The sequence below is a fragment of the Urocitellus parryii genome, chromosome 6, assembly GCF_045843805.1.
Source record: "Urocitellus parryii isolate mUroPar1 chromosome 6, mUroPar1.hap1, whole genome shotgun sequence".
Lineage (NCBI taxonomy): Eukaryota > Metazoa > Chordata > Mammalia > Rodentia > Sciuridae > Urocitellus > Urocitellus parryii.
The window spans coordinates 97,773,138-97,799,852 of record NC_135536.1 but is presented as its reverse complement, the minus strand read 5'-3'; the positions used below and the strand labels follow the sequence as shown (position 1 = coordinate 97,799,852).

The 26,715-nt window shown below is 36.7% G+C and overlaps 1 protein-coding gene across 3 annotated transcripts in view; it reads right to left on the bottom strand.

The window, feature by feature from the left end:
• Window positions 1–26,715, bottom strand: part of Tmod3 (tropomodulin 3) — a 76,564-nt gene that overhangs the window by 13,771 nt on the left and 36,078 nt on the right. For all 3 annotated transcript variants that reach the window (XR_003301128.1, XM_026392584.1, XM_026392592.2), the window contains exons 3-6: window positions 21,231–21,387; window positions 5,342–5,464; window positions 3,738–3,827; window positions 621–751 (exon numbers count right to left, since the gene is read on the bottom strand). Coding sequence is in view for 2 of the 3 variants with exons in the window: in XM_026392584.1 (XP_026248369.1) it covers window positions 621–751; window positions 3,738–3,827; window positions 5,342–5,464; window positions 21,231–21,387 (501 nt within the window). In the remaining variant the exon portion in view is untranslated. The remainder of the gene's footprint in view (window positions 1–620; window positions 752–3,737; window positions 3,828–5,341; window positions 5,465–21,230; window positions 21,388–26,715) is intronic.

The following is a 26,715-nucleotide window of genomic DNA, read 5'->3' as shown; positions in this document are numbered from 1 at the left end:
GGCGCATGCGTGTAATACCAGAAGCTCGGGAGGCTGAGGCAGGAGGACTGCAAGTTCAAAGCCAGCCTCAGCAAAAGCAAGGTGCTAAGCAACTCAGTGAGACTCTGTCTCTAAACAAAATACAAACTAGTGCTGGGGATGTGGCTCAGTGGTCAAGTGCCCCTGAGTTCAATCACCAGTTCAAAAACAAACAAACAAACAAACAACAAAAAGAAACTAATTTAAAAAACAATAACAGAGCTGGGGACTAGCTCAAAGGTAGAGCTTTTGCCTCCTACGAAAAAGGGCCTGGGTTCAATGACCAGTGCCACAAAACAAACAAAACCCCAAAGACTGAAGTTCTTCAAAGAAGGCAATACTTTAAAGGTCAGAGAGATTTAGAGAGTTTTTAGGGCGTACACTTTATATAATAAACTCTTTTAAAAGTAAGTAAAAAACACTATTCTATAATACTTTAATTTCCAAAATTTGAAGGAACCTATATTACTACATGCTCATGAGCAAAAACTTTACCTTAAAGTAGAATCAGACTACTATATCAAAATTACCCCACTGTTATCCTAGGTTCAACTAATTCAAAGCAATACAAAACAACTTTATTGTCTGCTTAACACACTTACCTTTATGTTATTCAAATTAACTTCAACAAGATGAGCATCGTTTTCTTTAATTCTCTTTAAACTCTCTTCAACGTTGGTTGGATTTGGTGGCTCATCAAATGCTGGAAGAATCTTTTCACCTTTCACTACATCTGTGGTAAACAATGAAAAGAGCAAAAGTTGACGGATTGAGAATGGATTCACACAGTTACTTGGTAACACACACCCGTCTCTCTCTTTCACACATGCACACACACATACTTAACAGAATAGATTTAAGAGTCCCTTCTCCATAATTCCTAAAAGAACCTTTATGTGTTGACATATACATATAAAGTTGAAATAAGATATTATTAAATACAAACACCAAGGGAAGAGCAGGCTCTTTCTCATTTAAATTCATCAAGACAGTCTTCTTCAAGATAGCAAATCAAGGGAGATGGGGAAGTTCTTTCTCACTGAATGGAAAATTTAGTGTGTTCTATATATATATTTTTTTTAAATATACAAAGCATAGGTTTATTTTTTTTATTTTATTTTTTTTAAAGAGAGAGTGAGAGAGGAGAGAGAGAGAGAGAATTTTATTTATTTTTTAGTTCTCGGCGGACACAACATCTTTGTTGGTATGTGGTGCTGAGGATCGAACCCGGGTCGCACGCATGCCAGGCGAGCGCGCCACCGCCCGAGCCACATCCCCAGCCCCTAGTGTGTTCTATATTTTATAAAATCAAAGGATTTCTTTTCCCATTCAACAGAATATGTATATTTAAAGAGCCCTGCCCCTTAATGAAACAAGGGATCTGGCCAATGGGATGCTGAAATCATTAGGTAAATAAGGAGCTTTACACAGATGATCTGATTACCAACATCTGAATCTACTGATCAATCTTAACAAGTTCCCCAAAGATGAGGATCAGTCTCGATAAGCTGCTACTGCTGTTTCTTTCTTTTTTGGTACAAAGGATTGAAAACAGGGAGGCTTAACCACTGAGCCAATCCCCAGCTCTTTTTATTTTTCATTTAGAGACAGAGTTTCACTAAGTTGCTTAAGGCCTTCCTGAGGCTGCTGAGGCTAGTTTTGAACTTGTGATCCTCCTGCCTCAGCCTCCCAGCGGCTGGGATTACATGCATATGCCATCATAAGCTTACATGATAAGCTTCTTAATGTGATTCAATCACCAACTGTGAGGCATTCTTAAAAAAACAAAACAAAGCCCTGCAGCTGAATCTGATCAAGCCACTAGACTGAACAGAAACAAAGGAGACACGAAAAGTAACATCATGGGGTTGCAATCAGCTGAATCCAGGGTGTAGACATTTTTACTTGAATGAAACCCAGTTTCTTCAAGAAATAAATGACATGAAAAAGTGGGGTGGGGGGAAGAGCCAGTTGAGGAGAACTGTTAAGAAATTAAGAGAGACTGGAAAATCAAATAACCAAATGCATTGTGTAACCCTTATTTGGATCATGATTTAAACCAAGCATGAAATGACATTTTTGAAAGAACATGGAAAATCTGGACTTGCAATGGATTTTGGAGATATGGAAAAATTATTCATTTTTAAGTTTAACAATGGCATGTGGCTGTTAAAAAGAAATGACTTGGCTAGGCTTGTTGGGGCTGAGACTGGAGGATCAAAGCCAGCCTCAGCCACAGGGAGGTGCTAAGCAACTCAGTGAGACCTTGTCTCTAAATAAAATACAAACATAGGGCTGGGGATGTGACTCAGAGTGCCCCTGAGTTCAATCCCTGGTACCCTTCCCCCCGCAAAAAAAAAAAAAAAGACTTCTTTGAGACACATATGGAAAATATTTACAGATGAAGTAACACAAGTGAACAGGATTGGCTTTAAAATACTTAAGAAAAAAAAAAGTGGATTAAGTTGGAAGTGAGGCAGAAGGTAGATGAAACAAGGTTGGCAAAATGTTAAAATACAGCTGAAACTAGGAGATGAATACATTATTCTTTTTTTATGTATATTAAAACATTTCTTAAAGAAAAAGTTAAATTTAAACTGGGGAGGATGGCCATATTATATAAAACAATGTTGTGAAGATGTCTGAATGAGGTATATCTATATATGCTAACCAGGAAACATAGTACATTGCTGAGTGATTTACTCCACAGCATGTGTTAAAACTGCTGATTGTGTGTGACAGTGAGGCTCCTTAAGTCTTCATTCTGAATCCTAGCTCCCTCACAGGCAAATTAAAGATAATAACAACAACAATAATAATAATACTTATTTCACAGAACTGTTGTAAGGATTGAGAATAATCCACATTCAGAAACTGTGCCCAAAAAAACATGGCCACAGAAAACACTGAAAAAAAAATTAGCCAATAGCATTATTACTGTAAGGTGCAAGGAATATTTATAATATATCACTTTAAAAAAATTCAAACAACTCCCCCCAAACAATTTATATTATATATAACATATATAGATTTGTATAAACAGTAAAGTCTAGAAGGTTATATATCAAATTGTTAACAGGATGGTAGTGGAGGAGTAGTGGGCACAATGACTGTGGTGGAGATATTTTTACTTCTTATCCTTATACACTATTTAAACGTGCTACAAATCATGTTTTGCCTTAAGAATTTAAAAACACTTTAACAATGTATTTTTTAAATTAAAAAAATATATATTTATTAAAAAAATGTTTTAAAAAGCCATTTAATATTTCAAGCCAGACTGAAAGGCTTAGGGGCTGAATACTTTTGTGGTTTCTCCTGAATCTGATTTTATAACATAGGTTCTTTGAACTGCTTTGAATTTCTAAGAAATCAGCAATAACAATGACAACATGTCAATAAAAACTAAGTCTAACTAGTTTTTTTTTTTTTGAGGTTCTGGGGATTGATTCCAGGGTCTTGCATACTAAGTTTTATATTGCTTACTGTTAATATTATTTACTGAGATAACAGCAGTTCCTAGTACATTTGCTAACAAATTAAGCAAAAAGTATTTATTACTTTATTTTCAATGGCTTTCTTTGTCAATATCATCAAACTGAAATTTTATTTCAAGTACATATATACAGTATTTGGTATATAAATACTAAGACTAATACATGAAGAAAACAATATATTTAGTAAAGGATTGGAATTCACAAAATATTTTAAGTACTCACTTGAAAAATGTCCTTTATCAACACCATTACTACTTCCCACTATATCACAAAATTGTGTATTTGTTATCAAATTATGCATCCCAAGAATAGCTGTAAATATAGGAAAAGAGAATTAGGCTTTATTTCCATCTGCTTTAAACTCCCCTCCCATCTCAAGACAGAGTCCTGCTCTGTTGTCCAGGCTAGTCTCGGGTTCAAGTGATTCTCCTGCCTCAGTCTCCCAAGTAGGTGGAACTATAGGTTTGCACCAATGTACCTGGCTTGCAACCAAAAATTGTTATCAATAATTTTAACATGCTCCAGATACTTTTTTACTAACTAAACACAAATTTTATAGTAAAAGAGGAGATAATGTGATTAAAAATCACCTACAATCTCATCCTCACAAATACCCTTGTTATTTTCCTTCCGATTTCTGAATTTAAGATTACCCCACACTTTAAAATTCAGATTCACAGCTGAAGTCAGCCTAACCATATTTAAGGTAAACCAGTGCTTAGCTCCATCTGGTGGCTAAAAAAGAAAATTGATCGATTTATCTCAATAAGGTTTCGAGGAACATAATGCTAATAAAGACAGGTTTCAACTTATCTCTGCTATTTTTTAATTTTTTTAAGTTGTCAATGGACCTTTACTTTTATTTATATGTGATGCTGAGAATCAAACCCAGTGCCTCACACATGGTAGGCATGCACTCTACCACTGAGCTGCAACCTCAGTCCCTCTGCTATTTTTATATTTGTTAAATTCATGTCATTTAAGTTACATTTGCATTCTAGCTAAGATTAGAATACTATTAAATTCTCAAAGAATAAAGTAGCATCCCTCAGGAAATAAGTTTAATGTTTGATGCCTTTTTGTACAAATAAGGCAGAAGTTTCAGTATGCCCCTGACCCATTTCACTCTTATAAATGTACATCTACAAATCCACCAGTCCTCAGTCCCTCAAGGAATATAGCGCATGCTCTGTGACACCACACTTCAACTTTCCTCTTCCAAGGTCCTTCCCAAAGAACCATCATTACTACTTTCAAACATGTTAGTTCTTGGGGTTATTTGGTACTAAGATCTACCCATGTGTCACATTTTTCTGTTGAGAAAAATGGCAGAGATTTCACTCGTCTATATAAGACAATGATGAAAATAATAAGAGAGTTTGCAGTGCTCCATATACACTTTAGAAAAGTTAGCAAAGTGGCAAGTAAAATTCAGAACTGACTGATCCACTTGCTTTCCAGTGACCTATCTCTTGGTCTTCTGATAAAATGGGGCAGCAATCGACCCTTGAAGACTCTTTCAGTTTTCAGATAGGACAGCTTCTAGCCCAGCACACGGTGATGAAAGATTTTTATCAAAACTTTCAAGTACGGCAACATAGAAGTGTCAAATATAAAATAAATCCTTTTAGTGTAAACACTTCACTATTGAGAATACTTAAAGAAACCTGCATGTCAGATTGCTGTGTGAAATACAAAGCCAAATATATGGTTACTCATCTTTAGCAGGTTGTTAGGCAAAGCAAGCATTTGTAGGATGGATACTGGTGCATCCTTTGGTCTCTCCCCATCCCAGGTACTCATTCATAAATTTGTTTTAGGGATACCTGCAAGGTCACACAATTCTGTATCAGAAGCACTCATCAAAGCTTCTTCTAATTCTGGATCAACAGATACACTTTCCTCTGTCAAAGTCTGTACAGGTTTCTGTTTGGGGATAAATATTTTTCCTGTAAAATAAAAACATTTTATTAATTTCACTACTATAGTTATTTAACTCATTACCATTTTACCTTTCTTCCAACAAACATTATTAAAAGTATACACAACCAAAGTTGAAGGAAAAGTCAAGATTAACATCCAGTGATTGTTTCATTTTTTATGCAGATTTATTGAATTTCCAGAACAATACCTTAGAAAGAAAAGATAACAGAAATTTTCCCACCTGAGGAAATAAAAATGGGCTCTTTTTAGAGTAATTATGAGTTGCTTTATAAATACTGACTCAATAAATAAATGAATAAGCAAAACCCACAATACTTTTAAAAAAATCCAATGTCTAGGTTTTTTTTTTTTAATTTATTTTTTTTTAGTTGTAGTTGGACACAATACCTTTATTTTGTTTGTTTATTTTTATGTGGTGCTGAGGATCAAACCCAGGGCCTCACACGTGCTAGGTGAGCGCTCTACTGCTGAGCCACAACCCCAGCCCCAATGTCTTGTTCTTAAGCAACAAATTGCCATAGTCACTTGAGGAATGGTAGAAGCAATCAAGACTCTAGAAATTTAATTTCTACTTACAAAGAAATTCCCATATGTTCTGAGTGGTATTCTGAAACTCTTGATCACTGTGCCTCTAAGCATCAATGGACACTAAGAAGGTTATCTGTGCTGGGCATCTCCCACATGTGACTATTAAGTTATAGTGAGAATAATGATTTTTTGCAACTCCACATCTTCAAGTCTTTCGGATTATCAAAATCAAACCCAGTGCCTCACATATGGTAGGCACTTAAAAAAAAATGGCATTTGGTCAATCCAAAATGTGTTTGGATTAGTAGGGCTGAATTAAGTGAATATTAACAGAATGCTCAATTAAAAGTAGTTTAAATTTGTGCCTCCCAAGCATTAATGTGCACTGCAGTAACCTGGTGACTGATTAAAGTGCAAATTCTGACACAGCAGGTCTGAAGTGGGGTGGGAGATTCTGCATTCCTAACCATAACCTCCCAGATGATGCTGACACTGCTTATCCATAGAATATTCTTAAAGCAGCAAGGATTCAACCAGTAAGGATGTTTATTATCTCAATAACAAGGTTCTAGGGTTTAGCAGCTCAATGTTGAAATGAAGAATCCAGGCTCTTTCCACGTTTCTTTCTGGCTGCTCCAGCATGAAATCCTTTGTTCTAAAGCCTTCAAAGTCTCAAGATGGCCTCTACAGTGCCAATTGTCTGTCTCCATGAAATAAGACAGGAAGGAAAGAAGGGTACTTTCTCAATTGTCAACTTTTACAAGAAAAACTTCCTCAGACTTCTCTGGTCTTACCTACCAGCAATGGGTCACATGTTCATGCCTCAGCTTCAAAGGTAGCTTTGAAGGAATCATTGCTGAATGGGCAATGAGTATTTATCCCAATATTGAAAGCAAGTGAAGTACCGTCTATTTCCTTAATTCCCTGAACATTTACCCATGGCTACATTTACATATTCTGCACATGTGCCTGAATTCTTCAAACTTTTCAAGGACATGGTCTACATTCTGTTCATCCTGTGTCCTTGCCTAGAGCATAGTAAGCAATCCAACTTGTTTGATAAATAATTTGGTGATTATCTCCAGATCAATGACCTCACTTTATAAAGTATAATTTAAATATGTTGGTTCAAAGTAACGGCAGAACTAACTCAAGAGGAGAAGTTCTCAAACTTTTTTTGGGGGGGCAAGGATACTAGGGGTTGACCCAGGGACACTTTACAACTGAGCTAAATCACCAGTCCTTTAAAAATTTTTAATTTTGAGACAAGGTCTTGCTAAGTTGCTGAGGCTGGCCTTCAACTTGTGATCCTCTTGCCTCTGCTTCCTAAATTGCTGGGATTACAACTATGTACCACCACATCCAGCGAGAAGTTTCCAAACTCCTAAGTCAGTCCTTTTTTCAATAAACTAGTGGCTTACAGACTTAATTTTTTTTTAGTAGTAGACTTCCCCCCACCATAAAAAAAAGCCAAATTATATGGGAGTATACATAATTGATCTTACTATCAAATTTTGGAGTTCTGGTGATTAGATAATCTTTTATTATTGGTCACAGAAAAAGACAAATAGCAAATCATCATGTTCTGATAATTCCATGGTAGTTTTTACTGTTGATATTAAAGGATTTCAGTGCATAGTATCCAAGGTTGAGAACCAATGGATTATGGAATTTGTTGACTGATTAAAAAAAAAAAAAGGTAGTATGCCCATCTATGACTAAAAAAAAAAATTAAAAAAATTGAAAAGTGAAGTAATACTATGTTAAATAGCTTCATTTAGTCTTCCTAGAGTATATATATATACCAAAATATCATGTTGTACACCACAAATATACATAGTTTTTATTTGTCAGTTAAAAAAAAAAAAAGACACTTGGCCTACAGGTTCTAGGGGTATATAGTTAAGTGGTAGAGCATGTGCTCAGTATGTACAAGGCTCTTTCTTGATTCAATTCCCGGCACCAAAAGAAAAAAAAGAAAAAACTAATTTAAAAAAAGTGGCATACTGGGGCTGGGGTTGTGGCTTAGTGGCAGAACGCTTGCCTAGCCTGTGTGAGGCACTAGTTCGATCTTCAGCACCATATAATAAATAAATAAATAAATAAAGTTTTTTTTTTTTTTTTTAAAGTCGAATATACAGTTCAGGGGGCATGACTTTAATTGCCACTTCAGATTGATTATATTTTCCTGAGCTCAGTCTCTCACTTGCATTTTCAATTGTCTATGGCAGTGGTTCTCATTGTTGGAAGCACAGTGGATTTTCCAGGGAGCTTTAAGAAATTCTGATATCTGGGCTGGGGGTGTAGTTCAGTGGTAGAGTGCTCACCTCACATGTGGAAGGCACTGGGTTTGACCCTTAGCACCACATAAAAATAAAATAAAGGTATTGTGTCCATCTACAACTAAATATATATATAAAAGAAATTCTGATATTCAAATTTTGCAACCCCATCTTACCCTATGCCACTCCAGTCAGATTCTGGTTTAACTGGTCTAGTGTGCTGTTTGGGGCTCTTGAAGGACTCCAATGCATAGTATCCAAGGATGAGAACCAATGGATTATGGTATTTACTGACTAAATAAAACTACACAAGCTATTTACCATAAAAAATTGAAAAGTGGGGGCTGGGGTTGTGTCTAGCACATGTGAGGCCCTGGGTTCGATCCTCAGCACCACATAAAAATATATTTAAAAAAATAAAGGTACTGTGTCCAACTACAACAACAACAACAACAAAAAATGAAAAGTGAGGTGATACTTATGCTAAATAGCTGCATTTAGTCTTCCTAGAGTATGTATATATACCAATACATCATGCTGTACACCACAAATACATACAATCTTTACTTGTCAATTAAAACAAAACAGAAAGAAAACCAAACAAACTATTGAATACTTGCCTATGTCTTATTCAAGGATCTAATGGACTCTAAAGCATTACTAAAATCTAAGATGTTTATTTTTGTAATCCTCATCCACATTTATTTATTTATTTTTTTTGAGAGAGTGAGAGAGGAGAGAGAGAGAGAATTTTTAATATTTATTTTTTTTAGTTCTCGGCGGACACAACATCGAACCCGGGCCGCACGCGTGCCAGACCAGCGCGCTACCGCCTGAGCCACATTCCCAGCCCCTCATCCACATTTATTAAGAAGTCTCATACATGTCTAATTTTTCCCATGTACAAACTTTTGCTAATGCTTTAACAACAAAATGAATCTCATCATAAAAAGCAATAGGGCTTCAGCCAGAGACATGAAAAAATGTGCTCTATTTGTGTAATATGAATTGGACTGCATTCTGCTGTCATTTATAACTAATTAGAATAAATAAAATAAATGCAAAGAGTAAAAAGCAACAGGGCAAAAGAAAACAAAACTCTCAAGGACCTATGGATTCTTTGATAAGAGAATTTTCCTCTATTTATAAAGCTCTCACATAGTTTGCTACCTCTTCTGGCACTCCTTTTTATGATAATTTCTCTGTATGTAAAAAAATTTTGCAGTAAAAAAAGAACGTCATAGGGCTCACCTACCAAACCAGTTTGGCTGTTCACTACTGGGAAGCAGTGGCATGTTCTGCTGTTTATAAGTTGACTACAAACTGAAATTTGTATAATATTCCTGTGTATCTACTCGATTTCCCATATTATTGCACAATTCCTTGGAGGAACATTTTATTGCTGAAACATGAGGTAGGGCAACACCTTGAACTTTAGAGGACATGGAAATTTTCCAAGGTGTCATGGTGCATTTATGTTTGGGATGGGGTGGGTGCATGTTTTCCTATTTGGAAATATATCCTCTGAGAAGCCTCTACAAAATGTTTTAAAACTATGTGCAAAACAAAGTAGTCCTGAGCACATGAGATATTTGCAACTGTATTTCTGGACTATATGCTATGAGCAAATATTTAGATCCTTAAAGAAGGTAGGAATTCAATATTTTTAGTGTAATAAAAGAACTCATAGTCTATTACACTTCAAAAAAATTGCTGTAGAGATATTTAGCTTTATAATATTGTGTTTTAAATAACACAATTTTAATCCCTTTGTATTTTCTTCATGGTTAATTTAATACTAATACACTGCAAGAATTTTTTAAAGGCACAAACACAAAATCTAGTTATACAAAACAATACAAAATTTAAAGAGTGTCTACATATTGATTTACAGACTTAAACAATCCCTTTCAAAATCCTAGTTGCCCATTGTTGATTTTGATCTGGAATGTCCCCCAAAGGCTCATGTACTAAAGTCTTGGTCCCCAGTGCAGCAACACTCTGAGCTAAGGCTCTGGGGAAGCAACTGGATCATGAGGGCTCTAACCTCATCAGAGGACTAATCCATTGATGGATTCATAGGTCCATTGGGAGGTGGTAGAAACTATGAGGTGGGAGCCAGTCAAAGGGAGTGGGTCCTTGGGGGTGTGCCCTTGGGAACTATATTTTGTCCCCTGCACCTTGTTTTTTCTCTCTACTTCTTGGCTGCCACAAGGTGAACAGCTTTGCTTTGCCACACCCTCCTTCCATGATATTCTGTCTCACTACTAGCCTAGAAACGAGAGCCAAGTGACCATGGACTGAAATCTCTTAAACTGAGCCAATATCAGTCTTTCCTCTTTTGTTTTTCTCTGGCATTTTGTCATAGAAGTAGAAAGCTGACTAACAGATCTGTTTTATATAACGTCACAAGCTAATCCAAAAAGATATATAGAAATCCAAGGGATTCAGAAATAGTCAATTTTGATAAAGACCAAAGTTGGATGACTTATATTTGCCAATTTCAAAATGTAGTACACAGGTTGGATCCCCACTACCTCACACCATACTCAAGTATTAATTTCAAACTTATTTATACTTTATAAAGATATGATGGCCAAGGCACAAGTGACAGACGAAAACAAAGATAAACTGGACCACATCAAAATTAACATTTGTGAGGCAAATTATACCATCAAGAAAGTGAAAAGATGACCTACCAAATGGGAGAAACTCTTTTCAAATGATGTATCTGATACAAGAAACTTTTGTTCAGAATATATAAGGAATATCTACTCATCAATAATAAAAAGACAACACATTTAGCCATATTTAATAAACAGGAAAAATTCTGCAAATTTGATACAGATTTTATCCAAAACCATCTAACAAATGTATCAGTATCCTACTTTATTACAATCATCTTGCTTCTGATGTGTTTTTTTCCAAGTCATGATTATTTATTTATAGAAATCTCAATGTCCTGGTAAGATGATTTAACCTATGTAAAGGAACTGGTTTATAGTAAACATAACAGACACACATTAATTCCTTATTCATACTGCCCCTAAATTTCTTTTCTTTTTTTTTTTTTAGTTGTAGATGAATATATAGATAGATATTGATATAGCTGAGAATCGAATCCAGTGTCTCACGCGTGCTAAGCAAGTGCTCTACCACTGAGCCACAACCCCAGACCCCCAAATTTCTTGTACGTGTGTGTGTCTGAGAGAGAGGAGGAGGAAGGGGAGAAGGAGACAGAGATTTTCAAAACAAATTGGCAACACATGGATAAAGGAAAACCATATAGTCCCAAGTATCTATATCAGTGGTTCTTAAATTCAGAATAAGGGTTGTCTAGGCATGGATATTTTGAAAAAGCTCCAGAGATGATTCTGTTTCTTACTAAGACTGACAATCATTAATCTGTATAATTGGGGGAAAGGAGTAGTGGGGATTAAACCCAGGGCTTCGAACATGCAAAATACATACTCAATCACTGAACTACACCTCCAGCCCTATAATCTGGAGGTTTATGTTATCTTTGATTGATCTGATTATATTTTTCTTCTTGAAATATGGTCAAAAAGCCCTGGCTTATAATTTTTAATCCATGTATTTAAAAAAAAAACACATAATGTCTGAGAAAATAGCTACTCATTTCTATCCTTCAGTAAATAGCATTCTATCTAAATGCCATTAATTTCCTTATTTAACATGGAAAAATCCAAAACTAGAATTTTAAAAATTGAAATTATAATTCTTTAAAAATTTTTTTTGTAATTATAGATGAAAAGAATGCCTTTATTTGTCTATTTTTATGTGGTTCTAAGGATCGAACCCATTACCTCACACATGGTAGGCAAGCGCTCTGCCACTGAGCTACAGCCCCAGCCCCTATAATTCTTTATACTATAGCAAAATACAAAATTAAGCAATGACTAGATCAGAAAAAGTCATCCAGAAAACTATGAAATAACACATCATCACCCCCAACTGAAACAAAACAAATAAAAAAGGGGCTGTGACTGTTGATTGCCAAGAATGTTAAATTAGTTCACCAATGTTTCTGCAACCACAAAGTGGCAGCTAAGGAAATAGAAGAAACCGAGATAAGAATTCATATAACAATAACTTCAATGTATGGCAGTTATCCAAAAACACCTCTGTGACATTAAAAAAAAAAAAAAAAGAATTTCCTGCCAAAATTCTTGTTATTGTCACAAAATCAGTAAGGGATACTGTGAACCAGTAACAATTTTATTGCCAAGGACCTTCCTTCACTAGTCCTCATCTCTTTTGCTCTGACACAAAGTTACAGCTACAAAAAATGTTAAGAATTATCTTAGTCACGACTTCCATCCTTGCTAAACATACACACACACACACACACACACACACATAAAAGAGATGACTCTTATCTAATTTCTATAGAGTTGAAAGGCTCTCATTTTTACTGTTTTAGTTGTCTTGTTCCAGAAAAGATTTAAGTCAACTACATCACTGTTTCCAAGAGGTATGGACATATCTTTTGACAGGAAGCACACAATCCTCAAATCAGCCAAACCAAAGAATGAGGGGGTAGTTTCTGGAAGGGTACTTTTGACCCAATGATACACATGATACCTACTGGACAGTAAGGTCACCAATATGTGCTTATTTATTCAGCAACATTTAATGATTTTGTGTATTTCTAGATAATGAGCTAGAAAGACATTATAAGAAAAATAAAAAATCTTTTATTGGGGGGGTACTATAGTTTGGATCTTCAATGTCTCTCAGAGGATCACGTGTTAAAGTTTTGGTCCCCAGGCTGATGCTACTGGGAGATGGTAGAACCACTGAGAGGTGGGGCCTTGAGAGAGAAGCTCCTTAGGACTCGAAGGGGTGAGGCATGTCCCCCAAGGGGATTGTGGAACCCTAAGCTCTTCTGCCTTCTTTGCTCCCTGACTCATGATGTAAGTAGTTTTGCTCCGCGCCCATGCACTCTCATCAGATTGTGCTGACTCACAACAGGCCCAAAGCAATTGGGTCAGTTGATTATAGACTAGAATATCCAAAAAATATAAGCCAAAATAATCCTTTTCTTATAAGTTAATTATCTCAGGTATTTTGTTACAGTGATAGAAAGCTGACTAACAAAGGAAGCTAATACTCCAGTTGGGAAAACAGGATAGCTAGTTTTTTATTCTAGAGATTTCTACTTCCAGTCATGATGGTATAATGGACAGGATTTATCTACATGCCTAAAACAATCACTAAATGGATAAAATATATGAAACAATACTTTCAAGACACTGATCATCAGGCGACAAAGACAATGATCCCTGAGAAGGGGGCTGGTGGTGGTGGTGACTCTTACAATTGCTTAGCTAATTCTCTAGAACAAATTTCCAGGCAGTAGAGCAGGGAGCAGGAATTCAGGCAGATCCTGGCAAACTCTGAGCTGCAGAAACAAAGCTGAGGTCCAGAGAGACCAAGGTAGCTAGCATTTGCAGGATAGAGGACCAAAGAGAAGAAAGCTGCACAGAGAAAGAACCCAGGAGCTGTACAGGGAGTTGCCTTGAATACTCAGCAGATCATTGATCTAACACATGAATGTGAGTATATTTACCTTGAGCCAAGGGGAAAAAAAATCCGAAATATTAGAAGTTATAATGCCTGCATTCACACAGGGCTAGGAATAGCTTCTGTTCCCACTAGCCAGACTGGAAAACCTCAGAATTCACAGGACAATTGAGTAGGGAACTCAGAAAGGCCTTGCCTCAGTAGTGGGGAAATAATTAGCCTTAAGCTAAACACTGCTCCAGTCCAAACCAACAAATCTTTGTGGGTTTTTTTTTTTTTTTTTTTTTTTGGTACTGGGGATTGAACCCAGGTGTGCTTAACCACTGAGCCCATTTCCAGCTTTTTAATATTTTATTAGAGACAGGGTGTTTCTGAGTTGCTTAGGACCTCCCTAAGTTGCTGAAATTGACCTTGAACTCATAATCCTCCTGCCTCAGCCTCCCAAACCACTGTGATTATAGGTATGTGCTGCCGTGTCTGGCCCACCTAATCTTAAAAGCAAGATTCTAAAGAATCAAACTTTCAAGGAACTTAATCATATCCCAGAATAAAACTCGGTATTTATAGGATATCAATATATCTACCTTCCAAAAGTTAAAAACTAATATTCAATAAAAATTGCCAGCATACAAAGACGCAGGAAAATTCAAACCATGAGGGGAAGGAAAAAAAGTCAGTCTATCAAAACAATAACAGATGACAAGATTTGCAAGCTAGGGTATTAAAATTTATCATGCTTATATTCAATGTGTTAAAAAAGTTAAGTAGAAACTAAAAAAACAAGAAAAGAAAAGGAAAAAAAGGAACATGTGGTTGGTCAAATAGAAAATAAACCATGCCAACAATAATCAAAAGAAAGCAAGGGGCCTGGGGCTGTGGCTTAGTGGTAGAGTGCCTCCCTCGCTTATGTGGGGCACTGGGTTTGATCCTCAGCACCACATAAAAATAAAGATATTGTGCCCATCTACAACTTAAAAAAAAAAGGTTAAAAAAAAAAAAGCAAGAAAGCAAGCAAGGGCTGGGCAAGTAGCTTAGTGGTAGAGTGCCTGCCTAGCTGCCTGCCTAAGGTCCTGGGTTCAATCCCCAGCACCACAAAAAAATTGCTGGGCATGTTGGCGCACAACAGCTCAGGAGGCTGAGACAGGAGTTCAAAGCCTGCCTCAACAAAAAGTGAGGTGCTAAGCAACTCAGTGAGACCCTATCTCTAAATAAATTACAAAATAGGGCTGGGGATGTGGCTCAATGGTTGAGTGTCCCCGAGTTCAATCCTTCATACCAAAAAAAAAAAAAAAAAAAAAAAAAAAAAAAAAAAAAAAGGTGGTAACATGCCTTCATGGTATGATTCCAAAATAATTAAAAATACTCTATGGGGAATTAGCTCAGTTAGTACAGTGCTTGCCTTGCATGCTCAAGGCCATGGGTTCAATCCCAAGCACCACAAAAAAAAAAAAAGAAAAAAGAAAAAAAAAAGGTACTCTATGATATGTAAATTATATGCAGAAACAAATGTTGGGGGAAAAACAATCATCCAGAGTGGATATAGTTATCCAGGAAAGGTTTCCCATAGAAAAAAACCTTAAATATGAGTGATGAACAATTCATCTGGCTAACTCCTTACCCCAAAAGGAAAATAGTATGAATCATTCCAATGATACAGGGTGAGCAGACTGAAATACAGATGACAGCAGGTGCATGGCTAATTTAAACAGCTCATTTCAAGTATCAGCTTGGGAAGAACCACTTTTCAGAGGTATACAAGGGATATTTCAAACTCATAAAATATCACTGCACAAGAGACAGCTGGGCTGGGGATATAGCTCAGTTGGTAGAGTGCTTGCCTTGCAGGCACAAGGGCCTGGGTTCAATCCCCAACACCACACACAAAAAAAGACAGTTGTATCTTGAATTTATTGGAGCAAGTTGCCCATTGGTAGTTACATAATCCTGTTGATTCAGGCACATTTTCTGTCTTACTAAAGAATCACGTTTCCTCCAAAGAAATCATGTATTAATAAGCAAGATGAGGGAAGCCATTTTTAGGATAACAGTGACTTCAATAAGTTTTGTGGAAAGCTAACCTAATTGAGAATAAATAAATTAGAAAAGTGTATGAGAAGTCCTTGGTTTAAAGGAAGCTGGTTAAATTTACCTCTGAAAAAGCAAGATGGAGTGTGTGGGATTCTTGGGCACTTCATTCTCAGGGTGGGAAAGGCAAAACAAGGAAGGGAGGAGCCCATCCTGGATGAGTCAGCAGCTCAAATGGAATTCAATGGCACACCTCTGTGTATTATATAAGGTGCAGCCATAGCTCTGGTCCAGCCATGAAATAGGAACACAGGGGGAAAAAAAAAAAAAAGCAACAACAACTCGGTCTTGGTAAGGGTAAATATGATACTATCAATGGAAAGGAGGACTATCAGCAAAGCAAAGCAAAATGACAGGCAGTAAAAAATATTAAAGACTGGGGCAAATTATTTCTCCAAGTAACAAATTCATGGCAATGCTCTAAGACAGAATATTTACGATCATAAACATGTGATGGGAAATAATCAACAACAGAGTCAGCATTCTGTGCATTTTCACTATTCTCAGGAAGAGCTAGATGAATACTTTTTTTCACCCTTACCATGGTCTATGCCTCAGTGTGTGTCTATACATATATTTTTAATTTTTGTTTTATTTATTTTTTTTTATGTGAGGCTGAGGATTGAATCCAGTGCCTCACTCATGTGAGGCAAGCGCTCAGCCACTGAGCTACAACCCCAGGCCAGATGCCTCAGTTTATATTTTGCAAAATTTTAAAGATGAAAAAGCTACAAACTTGGGCTGGGGATGTGGCTCAAGCGGTAGGGCGCTCGCCTGGCATGAGTGCACTCGCCTGGCATGAGTGCGGCCCGGGTTCGATCCTCAGCACCACATACAAACAAAGATGTTGTGTCTGCCGAAAACTAAAAAATAAATATTAAAAATTCTCTCTCTTTCTCTCTCTCTCTCTTTAAAAAAAAAAAAACAATAGATTAAGGATAACTTTAAAAAAAAAGCTACAAACTTTTCTGATATTTTAAAATTATATCTACAAATGCTGGGATTACACGGTATGTATGCCTGTAAAGGTATGTATACCTATAATCCCAGTGATTTGGAAGGCTGAGACAGGAGGATTGCAACTGAAGGCCAACCTGGAAAAGTTAGCAAAACTGTCTCAAAATAAAAATAAAAGGGGCTAAGGATATAGCTCAGTGGTAAAGCACACTGGGTTCAATCCCATGTTTTTTTAAAAAAAAATACAAATATGTATATATTTTTATAAGTAAAACATAAACTGAAATTATTTTAATTTTTAAACATTTAATTTTGCAACATTTAGATTCATTAAGAAAGTTATTTCCATTAATTATGCCAAGATCACTTGAGACCATAATATTATTATTCCCACTGTGAATTTATTTAAGTTTAGATTAATTTAACAGTTACATATTATTGGTCCTCCTGTAAATAATGCACTTAAAAAGAGTTCTTAAACACAACTTTCAGTATGCCTTTACTAGTTGCCTAATGCCTTCTTTTCTGCTGTTACTAAAACTATACTATTAAAAATACAACATTTACTAGTGTAGAACAAAACATTCCCTAAACTGTACCTAGGACATGAGGCCTTGGAATTTCACTTTCCTCCTTCTCAGATGTTGCCATATGCTTTTTTTAAAAAAATATTTATTTTTTAGTTGTAGTTGGACTTTATTTATAGGTGGTGCTGTGGATCTAACCCAGAGCCTCACATCGCTCTACCACTGAGCCACAACCCCAACCCTTGCCATATGCTTTTGATTCCATAAACTGTACAATTATAAATAATCATTTCATAAATCATGAAGTAGTTATTAATTTATCTACATATAATAACTCTCAAGTGGTCTTCTTACTCTATTTTTTGTGGGGGCAGTGCTGGGGTTTGAACCCCAGGCCTTGAGCTTTCTAAGGAAGTTCTACCACTGAGCTACGCCTTCAGCCACATCAGGTTTTTAAAAAACATTCTGAAGCAACAGAAACATAAAATTTGCCAAGATACATACACACACACACACACACACACACACACACACACACACACATTTGTTCTTGGTCAAAGAAAAAAAAATCTGAAAACATGCAATTTTCAGTTTAATGAGAATTCCCTCCTGTCCTAGTCAGTTCTGTCATTTTAGCTCCAGACACCGGGTGTTCATTTTGGTCAATTAATCATCCTTCAGTTAGTCTCAAAATATGAGAAAGGTTAATTCTAATAATAGGATACTGATTCTTTTAGTGATTCCTAATTTTTTTTCTTTAAAAAAATCAAGCAGTCATATGATAGTTCTTAAAAAAAAATTATGAGATCACCATGTGAATTTGGCATTATTTCTTAAAAGGAGTACAAGAAACAGAGTGACACTGATATAATATTCCCTGGTAAAGCAAGTTAATATTGCGATTGGCTATTGAACTCTGAATACAGTCCCTTTTATATGAAAAAAACACTTAGTTTATAGACCAATGGTACATTTTACCAAAAAAGTAAAAATGTTTTTGTTTTTAACAGAGGCAGGTTTTCAAACTGTTTTATGAAAAAGTAGGAGAACCCCTACTGTCTGAGAAAGCTTACTAAATCTCAAAGTCTATCTCTTCTGAACTATACTATTAAGTAAAAAATTTGGGTGTCAACCCAAAGTGTTCAGGACTGGGAGTCATGGAAGAGGCATCTTAAACAGACAAGTTTCTGGTTTTCTAGAGCTAAGAAGGATATACAAGTTAGCTTGATTAGGAAGTATATTATTAAAATGTAGAATTATTCTGAGGATCTTTTGGACTGTGATCAGGATCTTAGAGATGAGACACACTGAAAGGAAGGTATATTAGTGACTAAGGATAAACAAGGCTAATGATTTAAGGATAAGAGTCTAGGGTGAGTTTAAGAACACCGGATCTGGCATTTTGCTAAATTTCAAAGCAGAGCTCTACATTTAAACTTGTCAATTTTTGAAGAGGAATTTGGCTCTCTTCAGGTCTACGGCACAGTGTTTAAGTTCTGCCCAGTTTGGTAGTATCTGCTTCCATCAGGTAGATTGCTGAAACTCAAAAACTCATTCCTGTGGTTCTAGACCACTCTTTCCTGACAGAGATTTCCAAGAATGGAAATCTCTTTTTTGGTAGTAATTATCCATAAGATCCTTTACAGAGGGCTGGGGTTGTGGCTCAGTGGTAGAGTGCTTACCTAGCATGTGTGAGGCCCTGGGTTCGATCCTCAGCACCACATAAAGATAAACAAATATTTGTCCATCTACAACTAAAAAACATTAAAAAAATCCTTTACAGAGACTTTCACTATACCCATTAATAAATCTGGTCCTTATATAAAGGCTATATGACATAAATGTCATCCATATTCTTCATCTCTATTATTTTCCCCCTTTCAATTCTTTATTTTCCATAATTATTCTCTATTTTCTTTAATCCTTCAAGATCTTTTCCTTGGTAACTGCAGGTTATGAATAGAGAGCATACTAGGAATCTGTCTTGAGTCAGCCTGGAATAAATGCAGCTTTCATATCTCTTATTTTCTTATCTTCTTGTCCTGAAATTCTATTTTTTTCTGACATCTCTCCCTGTTTCTACCTCCATTCTTCTTCCTACCCAGAGGCCACCTGAAACATGCAGAATAATAAAAGGTGATTAACCAATATTTGTTCCCATAAAATTGTTCTCCTATGTAAGCATGGTGGTGCATTTCTGTAATCTCAGCTGAAGCTGAGGCAGGAGGATCACAAGTTCAAGGTCAGCCTCAGCAATTTAATAAGACCCCTTTCCAAAATAAAAAAAATATATATATAAAGGGCTGGGGAATGTGGCTCAGTGGTAGAGTACGCTGAATTCATTCCTTAGTACTGGAAGATAAAAAAAGCTATAAACAATAATGTAGGTATATCTGTATAAAAGAAAATACAAACAGTAGTCTTTTTAAAAAAATATTTTTAGCTGTAGATGGACATGATATTTTAATTTTATTCATCCATTTATGTGGTGCTGAGAATCAAACCTACACATGCTAGGCAAGTACTCTACCAATGAGCCACAACCCCAGCCCCACCTTTTCTATGACAAATACATACAGGCCTTTGCCTATCTTTATGACTTATTACACTTAAAGACCCTGCATTGGTTTCCAACCCTTTTTGGTCACAAATACCTGAAGGACACGATATTCCCATCTCTAGCTGTATTGTGAAGGTTAATTTTATGTATCAACTTTGCTGGCTTATGGTGCCCAGATATTTAGTCAAATATTATTCTGGATGTTCCTGTTTAGGTGTTTATTCTTTTTTGGGGGGTGGTAGGAGAGGTACTGGGGATTGAACTCAGGGGCACTTGACCACTGAGCCACATCCCCAGCCCCCCCTTTTTTTTTTTTTGTATTTTATTTAGAGACAGGGTCTTGCTGAGTTGCTTAGTGCCTCTTTTTTGCTGAGGCTGGCTTTGAACTCTCGATCCTCCTGCCTCAGCCTCGTCAGCCTCTGGGATTACAGGTGTGCACCACTGCACCTGGCAAGTTGTTTATTCTTGAGATTAATATTTCTCAAGAGTGGACTTTGAATACAGCAAACTACCCTTGATTTGTTGATGGGCCTCATTTGATCAACTGATGGTCTTAACAAAGACTGACCTCTTCCAAGTAAGAAGGAATTCTCTCAGCAGACTGCCTTTGGACACAAACCTCTCTCTCTCTAAAGAAAGAACAGAGGGGAAGAGTGAGGGGTGAAAAGCTAGAAACAGTGGTGCCAGCAACTTAATGAGACTCTATCTTGAAGAAAGAAAAAGAAAAGTTGGGGATGTAGTTCAGTGGTAGATTGCTCCTGGTTTCAATCCTGATTACGGGGGGGTGGGGGGGGAGTAAAAAAGGTAAAAGAAAAAGGCTACACTCAAGTCTCCATTGAGGATAGATAAGATTGGACACTGTAATGGGAAGGAATTGAGCTAGAAAAATTTCCTGAAAGTAGCACTAGTGAAGGAAGCTAAGGAAGGATATCTTTTAAAAAGGTCTTTGAACATAAGGCATGAATAATTAGCAACATTTGCATTCTGTAACACACTAGTGAATTTACCATAAAAATTTATCTCAGTACACTTTTAGATTGCTGATATTAGAGAACTAGGGAGGGTTACTGTGCAAAATCTCATTTATAAGTCATTAAGAAAAAAACTTATTGGCAAAGTTGTTAAAAAAAATTAAGGGTCTAAACCACATGATTTTTAAATCTATGGTATCATAACTTTAAAAGTAATGAAGGATGAACCTCTAAAAACAAGATTTTCTCCATATCTACCTATAAAAAGAAAAATCCAATGCCATCAGATGATGACTTTAAAATTCTGGGCTTACCTTTTTTTTCTCCAGTGTAGGGCACATAGTCTTCCCTGTCCTTTTGCTCCAATGCTTCCTTCTCCAGATATGAAAGGAGGTGTTCTCTATCAAAAGGTCCTGTGGCAGACTTTGACGTCTGATTTTTTTGCCGGAACCCTGCAGGCAGAAGGGCATTCTGCCAAAGAGAATATATTGGCCATTATTACTACCACGAATGCCAATATTAAATGTTTCCATATATTTCCCATATAAAAAAGAATTACAGACTAGAATGTGATGTAGGCGTTAAACTTCACTGCTGGATTTCAAGGCAGTAATATAAAAATGATCCAAATGAAGAACTTGTTTTTTTGAAAATAGACAATTCATTTACATTACTGTTAAAATAGGTACCTACATATTTTCTTCAGAAAGTATTCTAATAGCAGGAAACATCCTTTAGTTTTTAAGTGTCCAGGGATTGTAATAAAAAATAATTTTCTTAATACTTAAAAACTGCTAGGCAGGGGCTGGGGTTGTGGCTCAGTGGTAGAGTGCTCGCCTAGCATGTGCACGGCCGTGGGTTCGATCCTCAGCACTACATAAAAATAAGTAAATAAAATAAATGTATTTAAAAAAAACCAAAAAAAAATTGCTAGGCAATTATGTACCGAAGACTAATTCTATCACAAAAGAATTTTAAATGACTATACATGATATTCCCTCCTAAAGACTTCCATTTAATCACACATACTTTTTCATGATATACATACATATATACACAAACACACACACATATACACATATATATGAATATAGGCTATCAGGAGATTAATATTCACTTGTTTTACATAGACATAATAGGAATGCTTCCACACTATCCACTACGTGTTTGTATAGTGCATACATGAGCACTAGGATGGACTTATATTGATTACTGTCACTGCTGCTCAAGGCCCAAGGCATTCTTAAGATAAAACCAGAATTCAGCTTCCTTGGATTTTCATGTGGACATATAGTCTTTTTGAGTGCATGGACTGAGAGTGGGGATTAGGGGAAGAAGGATGATGGATTCAACTTAGTTGTCTAAGGCAGTCCCTACTCTATAAATTTTCATGAAGCGACGAATAACACAGGGTGACAAGATAACGAGAGCATCATCTTTTTGTTTATCAAAATCCAGAGATGAGAATGCCTTAAATCCTATTTCTGGTATTCTTTTCCTTGACAAATGAAAGTCAGTCAGAGAAGTCACACCTCTTTTGTAACACCTCCCAATATTGGCAATGATGCTGAATCTCATAGTGCTATAAGTCAACTTTTCATTATAAAACTTGCTCTTACAGCTGTGCACAGTGGTGCAGGCCTGCATTCCCAGAGAACTGGAAGGCTGAGGCAGAAGGATCCCAGGTTCAAGGCTTGTCTCAGCAACTTAGCGAGATCTTGTCTCAAAACTAAAAAAATAAAAGACCTGGGTGTGGGGAGCCACATTGAGTTACTATGCCTTCTAGTCCTGATGCACCGTGGGGATGTGAAAGATCACTGTAGTTCTGGTGCAGTCGTACCATGATTCGTGACTCAGTCCCTACCCCTCTTCCCGCTCGGACAGCAAGGCCAGGATTCTGAGTAGGCATACCCCTGGGGTTGAGCGTCACTCATCTCTTCTTTTGTAATCCTACCCCATTAGCCCTGTTTGGGATAGAATGTCCCATGAAACCACCCTTTGTGTGTCCCCCTTCTCTTGTTCTTGTTGGGTGTGGCCTTCCTAGATGTCAGTCAATCTGTTGATAGCAGACATCATGGAGCTAGACTCAACCCCCACCCCCAATCTGACCCCTTGCCTCATCTGAATGGCTTCTCCCCAATAAAAAGGTTCAGCACGATCTCTCTCTCTCCCCACCTCTCTCTCTCTCTCTCTCTCTCTCTCTCTCTCTCTCTCTCTCTCTCTCTCTCTCTTTCCACGGACCCCCTAAGGTCAGAGGAGCTGTCACAGGACCCAGAGAAAAAGGTATCTCTGTCTCTTGTGTGATTATTTCATGCAGCCCAGTTCACTTGGAGTGACCTTGAGTATCTTAGTCATGAAACTTGAACTGTAGCTCAGTGATAAAGTGCCTATAGGTTCAATCCCTATTACCAAAAAAGTAAAAAAAAAAAAAAAAGGTAATCTTACATAAGTAATGATAGTAGAAAATGCTCACAACTCTGCATTTATACCTAATTACACTTCAACTCTGGCCATTTGCTGGAATCAATAATAATTTTCATAAAATTCAATTTGGTGTTCCCCTTAATGTAATGGTTCTTATTACATAGAAGGCTGACCTATAAAGATAAACCACAGGCGCACGCCAAGCCAGATCGGAGGAGGAAGCCGCCCCGCACGTGCGCCAAGCCAGACCAGAGGAGGAAGCCGCCCTGCGCCAAGCCAGACTGGAGGAGGAAGCCCAGCCCTGCCCCATGTGCTAGACCAGAGGAAGCCCAACAACCCTTAAAACCCATCAAAGGGGGTGTGGCTACCAGCACGGTTCTGCGGCTGATCCAGGTACCCGGTTTCCAACTCCCCTACCCTTAGCTGCGATAACTCAAAATATTTCCCAAAGCTTTGGGGGTTGTAGCTATCAACGCAAAACAACAACTGTACAGGCACCTGGTTTCTACCTCAGAGACTAGAGTAGGGAAGATACAGGTGGAAGCTCATTTCCTTTCACACTGGCTATACCCACCACCCTGAATACAGAGGCTCAAGCTAGGAATAGACAACGCCACCTACTGGAAGCAAGGAAAACAGTGTTCTGAGAGACTTTTTTTTTCTCTTTCTTTCTCTCTTCTCTCTCTTCCACAACTTCAACATATGTGAAACCAAGAACTGTGCATAAACAACCGAACTACCAAAGTAATATAATATAGAGGAATTGCATATACCCCACCTTCCCCCCATTTTTTTTCTTTATTTCTATCTTACTTTCCTTTTTCTTCTCGTATTTCTCTTTTCTTCCTTGTTATTTTTTCTTTTTTTTATTCGTATTCTCTCTATCCCACTTTCAATCTCCTAACTTTTGCTATCTATACATAGAGTAACTATCTAAATACATATAGGAGGTTGAGTCTATACATTCTTCCATAAATTACCAGTCTATTGGTTAGAGTTCTCCAAAGGTGCTAAGTTAGTTTAACCTCATACCCTCACTCCTTTCCCTCTAAGTATAACATCCTTCGTCTGAAATTAAGTTTTCTATATGCCACCAGATATGGTATGCCTTTTATGAAACTAATGAATATATTCTTAAGTAATAATTAAAACCAATATCTATAGACTTAGAATCTAACTATAAATGTATTAATAATGAAAACTTGTGCCTAGATAATGTACTGTTGATATTGGGAACTCTTAACATTGTCTTTCTCCGAAAAAGAGGGATTTTGGAGCTATACAAGAACAATACAAATATATAAGGGGAAAAACATTAACACAACAGTTTCACAAAGCTAGAAAGAATCATAAGCAGTATGAAAAGACAAGGAAAGAAAGGACCACAAACAATACAGGTCAATTCAACATTAGATGAGGTAATATCTGCAGCTGATGGAATGTCAGACAAAGAGTTCAGGATATACATGCTTCAGATGATCTGGAGTCTCAAGGAAGACATTATACAGCAAATTCAGACAATGAAAAGTCACTTTGACAATGAATTGCATAAACAAATCCAAGAAGCAAAAGATCAACTCTATAGGGAGATAGAGGATATAAAAAACAAACAAACAGAAATCCTGGAAATGCAGGAAAAAATAAACCAAATTAAAAACTCAAATGAGAATATTACCAGCAGAGTAGAACACTTAGAAGATAGAACTTCAGACAACGAAGACAAAGTTTTTCAACTTGAAAAGAACATAGACAGCTCAGCGAGAATGTTAAGAAATCATGAGCAGAACATCCAAGAATTACGGGATAACATCAAGAAAACAAACCTAAGAGTTATTGGGATACAAGAGGGTATAGAGGTCCAAACCAAGGGAATGAGCAATCTATTCAATGAAATAATACTAGAAAACTTCCCAGACTTAAAGAATGAAAAAGAAATCCAAATACTAGAAGCCTACAGGACACAAAATCATAAGAGATCCACACCAAGACACATAATAATGAAGATGCCCAACATACAGAATAAGAAGAGAATCTTAAAAGCCACAAGAGAGAGGAAGCAGATTACATTTAGGGGTAAACCAATCAGGATAACTGCTGATCTTTCAACACAGACTCTGAAAGCTAGAAGATCCTGGAACAACATATTTCAAATGCTGAAAGAAAAAGGGTTCCAACCAAGAATCATGTATCCAGCGAAATTAAGCTTCAGGATTGAAGATGAAATAAAAATCTTCCATGATAAACAAAAGTTATAAGAATTTGCAGCTAGAAAACCAGCTCTTCAAAACATCCTTGGCAAAACATTACAGGAAGAGGAAATTAAAAATAACAATGAAAACCAACAGCGGGAGGTAGTACAGTAAAGGAAAAACTAATCATAGAGGAAAAACAAATCATGTTAAGTAACATACATGATCAAATATGGCTGGAAATACAAACCATATCTCCATAGTTACCCTAAATGTTAATGGCTTAAATGCACCAATCAAAAGACATAGGCTAGTAGAATGGATTAAAAAAAGATCCAACAATATGCTGCCTCCAGGAGACTCATCCGATAGGAAAAGACATACACAGACTGAAGGTGAAAGGTTGGGAAAAACCATATCACTCATACGGAACCCAGAAGCAAGCAGGGGTGTCCATACTTGTATCAAATAAAATAGACTTCAAGCCAAAGTTAATCAAAAGGGATAAACAAGGACACTACATACTGCTCAAGGGAACCATACACCAACAAGACTTGACGATCATTAATATATATGCCCCAAACAATGGTGCAGCTACGTTCATCAAACAAACTCTTCTCAAGTTCAAGAGTCAAATAGACCACAACACAATAATCATAGGAGATTTTAACACACCTCTCTCACCACTGGACAGATCTTCCAAACAAAAGTTGAATAAATAATACAATTAATAATTTAGACTTAATTGATATATACAGAATATACCACCCAACATCAAGCAGATACACTTTCTTCTCAGCAGCACATGATCCTTCTCAAAAAGAGAACATATATTATGTCACAGGGCAAATCTTAGCAATTACAAAGGAGTAGAGATACTACCATGCATTTTATCTGATCATAATGGAATGAAATTGGAAATCAATAATAAAATGAGAAAGGAAAAATCCTACGTCAAATGGAGATTAAATAATATGCTACTGAATGAACAAAGGGTTACAGAAGACATCAAAGAGGAAATTAAAAAATTCTTAGAGGTAAATGAAGACTAAAATAGACACAACATATCAAAATCTCTGGGACACTATGAAAGCAGTACTAAGAGGAAAATTCATTTCATGGAGTTCATTCCTTAAGAGAAGGAAAAGCCAACAAATAAATGACCTCACACTGCACCTCAAAGCCT